Genomic DNA, 12,501 nt, shown 5'->3' with positions numbered 1-12,501 from the left:
TAGTGGGGCCTGGCCACATTGCTTTGAAAAAGATTCCCTAGTAACTATGATTTTAACTCACACATCCTATCTTTGCAGGCTCTAGCTATTTGAGAATAGCGATTTACAGGCCTACTCCCTTTTTCTGTTATTTTACTTCTTATGATGAAACCTAGGCTGAGAGCCTAAAGGGCCTCTACTCGGTGCAACAGCCAACCTATTTAAAGTAAGAACAAGTTTGATCTTTTTTTTTTTTTTATCATTAAAGTTGAAACCAAAGTTTTTTACACATGGCTCACATTCCAGTTTATGAATATCTACTCACAATGCAACAGGTCTTCCCTACTCATCTTATTTAGCAGAAGGAATGGTGGGCAGTCAATAGTCTTGCAAGAAAAACAATCTCCTGGATGCTATACTAAAGAAAACAGGTAAAATTCACAATATAAGTATATAATATCCTTTCTAAAACAACTATAGTACCTGCAATATGGCTGTATCTAGACTCATAGGAAGCAGCCCTCATTAAAATTTGTAATTGGTAAGTTACATTATAGTTATTAACTCTTTTAGGAAAAAACCTTGAAGCTACCCTTAGCAAAGTTTCATAACAGATTTTTTTTTTTTTTTGAGACGGAGTCTCGCTCTGTCACCCAGGCTGGAGTACAATAGCACAGTCAGAGTTCACTCCAGCCTCCTCCCCCTGGGGTTCAAGCGATTCACCTGCCTCAGCCTCCCGAGTAGCTGGGATTACAGGGTCCTGCCACCATGCCCAGCTAATTTTTATATTTTTGGTAAAGATGGGGTTTCGCTATGTTGGTCAGGCTGGTCTCAAACTCCTGACCTAAAGTAATCTGTCCTAAAGTAATCAGCCTCCCAAAGTGCTGGGATTACAAGCGTGAGCGACGGCGCCCGACCTCACAACAGATGTTAAATAAATAATTAAACTATATCAGAGTTTATCCTGATAAATAAAAATCATAAATTTTATAAAATTCAGTAAAGAATATAGATTCAACAATTTAAAGACCATTTTAGACAAAAATATATGAAGTAATCAAACATATGACAGATTAATGGTGCTCAGATTTTTGGATGTGTGTGTATGGTACACAAAACTGTCTTTAAAGTTTCATTATTGACTTAAGGGTTATTTGATTTTAACCTACATTTACATATTAATAGTAATTATTAACTGTCTCATCTTTGCAAACCATGTAGTGTTTGTCAATTTTTATGAAGATTTTAATAGATTACAGAATATGTTATGGCAATGTATTATTTACTCACTAATTTTTAATGGTAAAGTTACAGAATGTCAAAATGCTCGCTTTTAACAATGACTGTCATAAAAAGCTTCCCTTCAATAATTTTCAAGTAATTAACAATAACCCATAAGTTTTATCCCTTAACTATACACATACAAAACACACATAAGAATTGCCAAATTACTAAATTGTAAATAGATGTAAGTATAAGTGACACAAACAAGGTAAAATATATGTAATACACACAATTGTCCAGCTTTTCCAATTCTTATTTCTGATGTAGATAGCTGCAAGAAAGATTCCATCTTTTCTGCTTGCTTCTAAATTTGTGTTACTTTCCAAAAATATCTGTTTAGGATGCAGAAAGACTCATACAGGCAATATGTACTACAGAACCCAACTGATACCATCATTAACTTAAAGCAGAAGCAAATTGTGAGTCCCTTCTCCCAAATCCTATCTTCAGTATAATCACTAACATTCTAAGTGACCTTATGGAACTGCCAAATCTTAAAATGCACTGGACATCATTAAGGGAATAGTCAACTAGGTTCCATACAATTATACAATTGAATTAATTTGACTATATTCTAATATTCTGAACACTCATCATCTGTATATTTATATGAATTTAACAAATATTTGAAGATCACTGGGCTAAGACTCAATATAAAGATGTAAAGTACAAATACAGCAAGTCAATTTGAAAACTCAATTATTCAGCACATCGGTGTAGAATTTAAGAATCACTAATACCAGCCCGGTTAGTTTATGCTGTGCAATATAATAAATGCTAACATTTGAGTGTTACTATATTTCATGCACTCTCCTAAGTGTTTTATTCTATTCTGTCATTTAATCCTCACAAGATCTCTATCAGCAAGGTAGTCATGTTATCTCTTTTTAAAACAAGAGAAACTTCAAGTTTCCAAGCTTAAATAACTTGTCAATGATTTACAGCTAGAAAGAGAGAGAAAGGGAGGAAGGAAGGGCCTTAAGGACAGGGAGGGAAGGAAGAAGACATCTCAATAAGATCTTTTAAAAGATGATTTTTTTAAAGTGACTGTTTTTTTTTCATTGAACATTCATAAGTGTTTACCTAATGGGTTAGTTGTCCCGTTTCCGGGCAAATCAAAATACCTCTATAATCATGCTTCCTTTAGGTCGATCACAAAGTTATAAGCATCTTGAAGCCAGGACTCTGTCTTATGCGTGTGTTATGTTCCCAAGCCTATCAAGTAGTCAAAGTGCTTTTAAAAGTTCCACATCACATCAGATCTTCTTTTCTGTGCTCTTTTAAACATCCATCTTAACATGAAACTTTGCTGAAAATGGAAAGAGGCGTAGAATCCCAGAGCTAAATGGGACCTTACAAAGGTCAAACAGTCTACCTTGTTATTGATCGTGACCATACCCATGCTAATATTCTCTATGTCCCCAAAAAAATGTGGGAAGAAAAAGTGAGATAAATCTGATCATCTATGAATAGATTATTGCCATCATAAAGAAATTTAGAATTTCATAATTAAATGACGTTTATCAAGTCAGATGATGATGTAAGCCCAGCACCCTTAACACTTATACCTAGAAATTTCTTAGGCTTAAAAACAAAACAAAACAAAAAAAACCTGGCAATTTGACAACCTGTAAAATTCTCATTTTAAAAGTTCAGTTCTCCAAATAAGATAATGCACAACCCCAAAACAAACGGCCAGCAAGTCTGATATAAACATTTTTATAGCTTTCAGAATATCAGATCCACCAGTTTTGATGGATATTTTTAACAGTTAAATTAACGCGATAAAGTTAAGGCCACGCTACATATCAAACATATCAAAATATCAAAAATAGCAGCAAAAAGAAAAATCCGTATGTGATAAAACAAAGCATTCTCATCAACAGATCATCAGCTATAGTCATCTTTTTCAAGCTTAAAACTCTTTTCAACTCTAAAACTGGCTCCAAGCAAATATTAATTACATGCCAAACCTTGAAAGTAGTACTATGAATGTCATTGTAACTAACAGGAGTTAAATCAACAACTTGTTAGACTTAACAGCTTACTGGAAGAAAATTTTGCTTCCATACCACTAAGCTTCCATAAGTCACAACAACTGTGCCCTATTCAAAGACTGAATTCTAAAATACAGGTTGATGGAAAAAACTCGTCATAAGGGCTCACAAATTAGGGTGTTATAACACTATTAAGCCAAAAAAGGAAGCTGTTTTAAATGAGTAGCACACAGGAATACAAAACTAGTGTCTACCTCTACAACAAGAAGAGTTGACTCTAAACACTACACCTGCTTTAAAACACAGTCCATTTGCCTACACTGCTTAAGTTTTAACATTAGGCTCTGAATTAAAATATCAAGTCCTTCCAATGCTACATTATTGAGGAGATTTTTAAAAAGTGTTTTCTCCTTCCATGGGAAAACCAATGCGTTCCTTCAAAAAGTAATCAACAATTCATTTTCACAACCACTAAGAAATTATCACGTAAATAATTCCTGTATCAGCTATGCATACTACCTGGCTTCAGTCTTCCACAGAGCTTTGCCTACTAGATCTGCCTCTGTAGAGGTATATTCTCTCAGTCCTTAACATAAACGAAGTCAGGATAGTAAACTAGGAAGGTCCCCTCCAACTATCCTGTCACTCAACTGTAAGCAACATCCCCAATTCTCCTCCATGGAATAGAACAGCACACATATTCAATCTAGACTCTGGCATCAATTTAAAAAGGTATATAGCATTAAGAACTCTGTCTTGGAATCAAGTATCTGGGGAGTCCGCATACAGAAACAGTGTACAATTAATAACATTCCATTTATCATACTATACTCTGTGTAAATCAGATTTCATTACAGTGCTGGAAACGTGGTGGTAAACTGGAAGTGGAAATTCTCAGCCCAGACGAGACACTCAATTCCATCATGCAAACTTTGCTTCCCTCATAAGCAACTACCTTGACTCACCTACCGTGTAATAGGATTCTCCTCCTCCTAAATCACACTATCCAAGAAATTTGCACACATCTCTTTTAACAAATACTAGTAAAACTTCAGTTTACGGTTTCACGAAATACTGAAAACCAATCTTTGAGCAAGCTTAAGCTCTGCCCCTCTACTTTTCTTACCAAGAGCCCTCTAATAATGTCTCGCAGTGTTCTGATACTCCTCTCCCACCAAAGGCTGGTGTCCTTATTTTCCCAAATCACTGCCTTCCATTAATTACCACTTAAGTCCGTTTCTCTTGCATGAAAGGCAGACTTTTTTTTTTTTAGCACGATCCTTAGTAAGTAGGCTTCTGGTCTGGCATACCTGGGAACAAAACTCACAGAGACTAACTCCCAAACATGACAGGAAAACAGGAACACAACACGAGGGAAAGGATGGGAAACAGGCGCGTGACTGTTTTGGTTAGAACAGCCCGGGCACACAGTCCATGAAATTAGGTATTTAACACGTAAATCTTGTTCCTGGGGGTTGGTAAAATAAGCACGGGCAGTGTGAGAGACGTCCCACAAGCTGGAAGGCAGGGACGAGGCTCAATCTAGAGAGATCCAGAAGCTGCCAGGGCACAAGACGGAAGAAAACTGGCTGTAGGGGATTCTGCGGCTGGGTGGGCTAAAATGGTGCCTTCTCCAGGGTGGAAGGCCATGAGAAGTGGACCCGGAGGCTTCATTCCGTCGGGCTCTGGTCCCTAGTGTTTCTGGCCTCACAGCTCAAGTTTCACCGGGAAAAAAAGAAAGCGGCAAACGTGCATCCCGGCACCTTAACCCACGAGTCTGCGCTCTCGGCTTCCCACGGAACGAGCGAGGAAGTAACGGTCCCCGGAGCAAACCCGGAGTTCGGAGCGCGAAGCACCATCGCCAACCCTCGGCCATCCGCACGGCGACCCGCGCGGCCGCGGGGGAGGGGAGCGGGCCGCCGGCGCAGCATTCGCTGGCCCGGCCCTTCCAGGGCCTCGCCCCGGGCGCGGCGAAAAGTTTCCAACCAAAGTCCTCGGCACTCGCTCGCACAGCCAACCGCCTCGCTGCCCCGAAGAACGGCTGGCAGAGCCGGCCGCGGCGCCCGCACCCTCAGTGGCGGCTCCCTCAGCCCACGCCGGCCGCCGAGGTTCACCTACCACAGAGCCTGGAGAAGAGCAGCAGCGGGAAGAGCAGCAGCAGCAGCAGCGGAGGTGGCGTCGGGGGCTGCAGCAAGAGCCCGGCTCCGAGGAGAGAAGCGGAGGAAAGTTGTGCTTTGCCGCCTCCAGCACACAGCGGGGCCGGCCGCGGAGTCCGCGCCATCCCCCACCCTCCCCCCGGCCCGCTCTCCCGCCCGCCCCCCGGCTCCCCCGGCCCCGGCGCCTCAGGCTCTGGGCGGAGGTTGTGGAAGGTCCGGAGCGCGCGTCCCCAGCTCCCAGCTCTAGCGCCGTCGCTGCCGGCTGACACTCCGCGGAGCGCTGGCGGCTGCCTCGACACCGCCGTCGCCGACGCCACTGCCGAGGCTGAGGCGGGAGCCGCCCGCCGCCGCCGCCACTCCCCTCCCCCCGGCACCCGCCCGCTTCGAACTCCTGGGAACTCGGAACGCACCACCCCGCCCCACGCGAGAGGGGGAAAAGAAGCCGACCCTCAGAGCCGGCGCCCGACTCGCCCGCCCTCCCCGCGCAACTCCAGCTCCCGTCTGATCCCCGGGCGCAAGCCCTGTCTCCTCCCACCCCGCCCTCCTACACATGCTCCTCCCCTTTCAAAAAAAAAAAAAAACTCTTTTCATCCACTTTGATAACGGGGTTTCTCCCAAAGCAGAGCTTTAAAAGGGACAGGAAAATCTGGAATAGGTTAGTCGGCCCCGCCCCTCGTTCCTGCCTGGTTTCCCCCCTTCCCTGCCTTTCCAATGGTCTCGCCCACTCCACCCCTAGCGGGTCCACGGAGGCCCCGGCGCTGACTGAGGCGAGGGCTGCGGGACAATCACGCTCGGCCCTCGCCTCTCCCGGGTGGCGCTCTCCCTCTGGCGGGGACCTGGGACGAGGAGGGGTGGGGAGGGGAAGGCGGGATGGGGCTGCCCTTCCGTTGCCCATGCTAAAGGTTCCTGTGTAGGAAGCTGGACGCAGCCTGCTGGACTAGTAATCTTCCTCCTCGCTGGGGCGCGGGGGACTGAAGGGAGAGACTTTCTCCTCCTTCCTGTTCCCCGGGACAGCTGTGCTCTCCGAATCCCTCCGTTCTTCCCAGCCCACTTATCCCCCGCTCGCCAAGGCACGTTTGCACAGGCGTTTTTCCTGCTCTTTTCTGTGGGAGGGCGGCTTGGTAGAACGGCCGGCTGAGCTGGGCGAGGAGAGGGGTCTCAGAAGGTTTGCTTTCTTGCTGTTGCTTCTCACTGGCCGCTGGGCTGTCCACTTTCCGCGCCGGGCGACTGGCAACAGGAGGCCATGGATTTCCCCCAACGAGTGCGTTGGTGTTTTTCCTTGGTTTTGTTTCATTTGCATGTTCGTATGTGTAGTTTTATTTTCTTGCCTGTTTCCCTTTGATCGCAGAGAAGCGACCTCGGGAAGTATTAAACATTTGCCCTTATAAGAAGAGCGTCTGTGGTCCACCATGACCCTCGCTCATCCCAGGTGGCTGCCCGCCCTGCCCTCTCCATCCTCCCGCCTCGCACAGTACCGGCGGCTTGACCTTGGAGCCACTGCCACATCGGTTCCGCGGGGGGGAGTAGGAGGGTGGACAATTTGGACTGTCCGTCGTAGGGCGGCGGATTGTAGGCAGAGGACACCAGTCCGCAGGCCTGACACTATTAATTTTATGTAGGTCCTGTCATCTCCACGAGATAGCCATAAATGTGTTCCAGTAGCAGGAAAGCTGAACAAGGATCAGCCGCCCAGAAATTAGCCTGTCGCAGCTAAACTAATGCATGCTTGCGGCCAAGACCACGCTGTCCTCGGCTTTCAGTCAATAGGGTCTTCCCACCTTCCGCCCGCTGGATTACAAGGCCCTACTCACCTCCAAGGCTACAAGCCATTCTACACCCTGCCCACCTCTTTTTTCTTTCTTAACTTCTGCCTCCCATGCAGTCTCCCAGCGCTCGGTCTAGTGCCTTTTTTCCCTCCAGCCCTTTCCTCTTCCCTCCCTCCCTGTGCCTGTCTGCCTCTGTCGTCCCCTGTAAGCTTGTCTCCTGCAGCCAAGGTTTTCTATCACCTATCCTCAAGATGCATTTATGAATACACCTTGTCCTGCATCGCTCCGGGAGATCCCCTGATGATGATCATAATTGACAAAATGTAGCTATTGTGACATTCCTCAGCTGTGCTGACACCACCGTTTCCCTTGAGAAAATTTCTTTTTCTATATTCTCATTCCCTAAACCTAATTTCACTGCTAAATTTAGACAGCCCACTGCACAGCCACTAGCTAATTATCTGTTTAGATAGCACTTTAACACGTTGTTGAGACTCAGTTAAATGTTAAACAACCAAAATTTTAATATCACTAGTCAATTTCATTCCCCCAGGTTTTCCCTGATGGTTCTGCATCTCCAAGAATTTAGCCAACATTTTAAAAAATACCAAAGGCTTAACTTGGGTGGGGGCCATTGGGCAATTGCTACAGAGACCATAAGGAATTAGCAGGTTTAGTTCTCAAAAAGATGACATGGAGCTTTAACAAATATATTTCCTCCATACTTATGGAAATTGAATAGTGGTCTGCTATGATCTTCTCTGACCTAAAGTGAATAGAGAGCATGGAAGAGCATTATTTATAGATGTTATATAAGCATTAAAAGAGCACCATGCTGGTGTTTTATGTGCATATATGTATTGTGTTCTAATAATAATAATTTGTGTTTATACAGCATCTTCAACTAAAGATGTCAAAGCACAAGCTCACTTCCCACGGAAGGTAGCAATTACTATTATCTCTACTTGACAGCTACAAGAACCTAGGCACAGAGGTTAAGTGCTCTGCAAATACTACCAGCCATATGTGGTGGTTTTCCTGCCAGAACCAAGTTCTTACCTTCCAGTGGACACCATTGACCTCTCAAGATTATTCTTTAAGTTAAAAAGTAATATAAGGTAACTCAAATTTCTATTTTCTATAATAAAAGTGCCCAATCTTAAATTACATTCTCAGATGAATGAATTTTAGACATACCCACCCAGGCTTTCCTGTTAGAAATTTTTACTGGCCACAGAAAAAGATTTTACGTTACATATACAACTCATGTTTTTCAAGGGCAGAAATACTGTGAATTTTTTAAAAACCTTTAACATGAGAGTATTACTGCTTTCTGTGCCATTTTTAGTCCTCTAACTTTATAGATAAGTTCACATTTATTGTTTGAGTAACAAACTGTTTAAGGAATACTTAATTATACTTAGCTTATTAATATTTCTGACACCATTGAATAACAAAGTATGCATACTTTTTTTCAGAAAAAAATTATCTGAACAGAAAGCAACATAATCCTAATGCCAACAATGGTTTCATTGTTTTGGGTTAAGAGTACTGATGGTGTCCATCCTACTTTTGGCTCAAAGATTGTTTGCCAGTTATCAAGGTTCATTAACTCTTAACTAAAAAACAAAGGTTGACATCTTAACAAAGAAGTAATTATGTACAGTGCTGGGCATTTTACATTTACTAACATAATCCGAGTGAAAGGTTTGAGACTATTATTAGAATTTCATAGCTGACTCTGAAACAAAGGAAGTATTTTTATAGGAGAGGTAAGACATTATATACTTCGGCTAATTCTTCTTAACATCAGCAAATTTTTTATAACCTGCTGTGTGAGGAAGCATAGCTTTTCCTTTAGTAGAAGCGGTGAACAATATTTTGTAGAATATTTGAACTTTGTACTGTATTTGATAATAAGCTTATGTTACCCAGTTAGGATCACAGTTTTTGTAAAGAGAATTATGCAAATAATAAAAAACAAACTGCAGAACCACGGAAAAGTCCATCCACTTGCAAAACGTTCAACAACCTTACTCTTATTAAATTCTAGTCTTTCTTACTGAAGAGATCTTCCCTGTATGCTCATGTGACTTTCTCCCTCTTATTTCCTTTGAGTCTTTGATAAAATTTATCATTGAGGCTTTCCAGGACCACATCATATGAAAGAGCTGCCCCCACCCTAATCCCTCTGCCCTTAACTTGCTTTATTTTCTCCATTGCCCTTACCATCTGACATGTCTCTAATTTACTGTCTGTCCCCTTTCACTGGAATGAACATTCCACAAGGGCAAGCAAGTATCTATATTTTCGCTGTTAAAACTCAAGTAGGCCAGGCACGGTGCCTCCTGCCTGAAATCCCACCACTTTGGGAGGCCGAGGCTGGCAGATTGCCTGAGTCCAGGAGTTCAAGACTAGCCTGGGCAACATGGCTGTGTTAGTCTGTCCTCATGCTGCTAATAAAGACATACTCGAGATTGGGTAATTTATAAAGGAAAGAGGTTTAATTGACTCACAGTTCCACATGGCTTGGGAGGCCTTAACATGGCGGAAGGCAAGGAGGAGCAAAGTCACATCTTACGTGGTGGCAGGCAAGAGAGCATGTCCAGGGGGACTCCCCTTTATAAAACCATCAGATCTCGTGAGACTTACTCATTATGAGGAGAACAACACAGGAAAGACCTGCCCCCACGATTCAATTACCTTCCACTAGGTCCCTTCTACAACACGTGGGAATTGTGGGAGCTACAATTCAAGATGAGATTTGGGTGGGGACACAGCCAAACCATATCAATAGTAAAACCTCGTCTCTACTAAAAATACAAAAAAAAATTAGCTGGGTGTGGTGGCGTGTTCCTATAGTCCCAGCTACTCTGGAGGCTGAGGTGGGAGAATCACTTGAGCCCGGGAGGTCGAGGCTGCAGTAAGCCAAGATCGCATCCCTGTACTGTAGCCTAGGCAGCTGGAGAAAGACCCTGTCCCCGCAAAAAAACCAAAACCAAGACAAAACAAAACCAAAACCCCAAGTACCTAGAATAATGTCTGCCATATAGATTCCAAATTGGATGACTAAATGATTATGATGACATACCATACTCAAGTGCATGTCTCATTCAGTAGAGGTTTATACTTCTTGAAGGTTTTGAACATAGGATTGATCGTGTGTAGTTTTTTTAAGCTGGAAGGTTGTTACTCTGACCATTGCTTAATACTCTTGATATAATTGTTGTTAGTGCTGTTTATTAAACTATTATCTCTCCACTTCGTATTCATAGTTCTGCCCTGGTTTTGTAAGGCTGGTGCTAGGACTCTGCAAACAATGTATCTCCTTTACCAACTGGCTTCCTGACAGGTTCTATCAATAGAGGTTACTGGAGGAAATGTGGACCCCTGGAGTAGGAGAAAAGGGACTTGTTCCTTTCCATTTGCTTCCTGCTATCAGCATCACCTCAGCAATAATAACCTGTCATCCTGTCTTTAGCTGTTGATTCCAGTCTCCTACTTCTTTTACACTCTAAGTCCCAGAGTCCTCATGACTCCTCAAAAGTACCAGCCCCAGCTAGGCTGTTTCTACTTCTCAGAGGTCCAAGCCCCAGCTAAGAAGGATGGCTCCTCTAAACTTCTGAGTTCTAATAACACAACCTTTTCCCCTTGTCCTCCTAGCTCTAAGGGTAGTAACAGCTTCCCACAGCTTATATCTGTGGGTCACCACAGTGTTTCCCTTTTTGGTCTGGAGAACCATCCCTCCATCCCTGTGTAACATTTTAATAATATTCCCTTGGTTACATAGTATAGTTTCTGTATTCCTGATTGGACCTCAACTTGTTTTTCAGTGAATATTTCCCCAAAGCTTCCCTTCTAACAGTTACGATTTGCTAAGATGAACTGCTTAAAATCACAGAGCCAACATCACTCCATCAATTAATGTAAGTAAAAACAAGGCAAATGAGCAAAATTTATTCTTTCATTGGCAATAATCCAGGTTAGCAGAGATGGGTTGGAAAGAAGTAAATTTGGAGGTAATTATGTTGTCATATCAGCAATATATACATATGCTTTGTATTTTTGTTGTTGCTCCTCATCCAGGTGATGGTAAAACAAACATAAATTTCTCATATTAGATGGTTTAGGTGATTTTTAAGTGAACTTTGCACTTGAGAATTATTATGAAATTAAAAACAAAAGGTATATACAATTTGATAGAAGAAATAAGACTTTGTGTTTGATAGGCTACTAGGATGACTATAGTTTACTATAATCTATCGTGTATTTCAAAATAACTAGAAGAGAATAATTCAAATGTTTCTCGCAGAAAGAAAAAACAAATATTTAAAGTGATGGATATCCCAATTATACTGATTTTATCTTTACAAATTACATGAATGTATTGTCACATGTACCCCCCTCCAAATATGTACATCTATTATGTATCAGTATAAACAAATGAAATTTAAAAAATGAGAAAAGAAAATTTGGACTTTTCTCTTAAACTTATAATAAAAACAAACTTACATTTTACGTAACTATCTAAAGCCTAACTCTATTCATAGTATACAACTCCTGTAGAGGTGCTGGTGTTCCAAAAAATATAGTTTGAGAAACTGATATGCAGGCAGAAAGAAGAGCTATACTCTATCATTATGGTAGGTAGGCTAAATAATAGGTAGCTTTAATAAAGATGATTAAACTACTATGTACTGGAGTCTGTGTTACGTATTGGACATAGAAAACCCCAAGTCCTGACTCCAAATGCTAATGTCAATATTCTTGCAAACATTGGAGGGATGCACAGTATGTGAGAGAGCAGAGGAGGACTCTCAGGTCTGCCTAAATGAGACTGGGAATCCTTCACAGCACAGATAACATTTGAACAGTCTTAAAGAATGACTAGAAATTTTACATATGGATGGAGGAAAAGCAGCAGAGTGAATAGGAGAATGATAGATGGAAGATTACAGAGGCATGGCTGAGTGTGATGTGTTCTGTAACCCACAAGCATGCCTGTGCTGCTAGAGAGTACCACACAAAGGGGAATTGGGAGATAAGGTAAAAATGAAGTTAGATGGGTAGGTAGGGATTGTTTGTACCTTGTAAGGGACTTTGGATTTTATCTGGTCGATCATGAGAACAAACGAATTTTGAGTAGGGGAATGACAAGATTCGATTTGCTAGAAAAGTCAGAGAAAAATGTGAAGACAGATATATTGTCAGGAGATTTGGGAGAATTATAAGCAGGAGTTTAGTAAAAAACTTGTTATAAGGAGCAGAGTGAATGAAGGTCTGAACTTTTATTCATGGATGAAATAAAGTGATAAAGCA

General features: G+C 42.3%; 1 protein-coding gene and 1 pseudogene across 10 annotated transcripts in view; one reads left to right on the top strand and one right to left on the bottom strand.

The window, feature by feature from the left end:
- NECTIN3 (nectin cell adhesion molecule 3) overlaps window positions 1–7,443 on the bottom strand; it is a 129,830-nt gene extending 122,387 nt beyond the window's left edge. For 7 of the 9 annotated variants that reach the window (XR_004182046.1, XR_004182045.1, XR_002520265.2 and 4 more), the window contains exon 1: window positions 5,379–5,800. Coding sequence is in view for 5 of the 9 variants with exons in the window: in XM_031662996.1 (XP_031518856.1) it covers window positions 5,379–5,541 (163 nt within the window). In the remaining 4 variants the exon portion in view is untranslated. Of the gene's footprint in view, window positions 1–5,033; window positions 5,152–5,378; window positions 5,801–7,227 lie in introns of those variants that run through there. The other 2 variants (XM_021934011.2, XM_031662998.1) reach the window with 2 other exon arrangements.
- Window positions 5,869–12,501, top strand: part of LOC101023809 — a 170,175-nt pseudogene continuing 163,542 nt past the window's right edge. Inside the window, exons 1-3 of the transcript XR_002520267.2 lie at window positions 5,869–6,071; window positions 8,078–8,300; window positions 11,016–11,108. The product of XR_002520267.2 is annotated as an uncharacterized LOC101023809 (transcript). The remainder of the gene's footprint in view (window positions 6,072–8,077; window positions 8,301–11,015; window positions 11,109–12,501) is intronic.

This window comes from Papio anubis, chromosome 2, assembly GCF_008728515.1.
Source record: "Papio anubis isolate 15944 chromosome 2, Panubis1.0, whole genome shotgun sequence".
Classification (NCBI taxonomy): Eukaryota; Metazoa; Chordata; class Mammalia; order Primates; family Cercopithecidae; genus Papio; species Papio anubis.
Note: the sequence above shows the minus strand (reverse complement) of the source record. Positions and strands in the feature narration are given on the sequence as shown.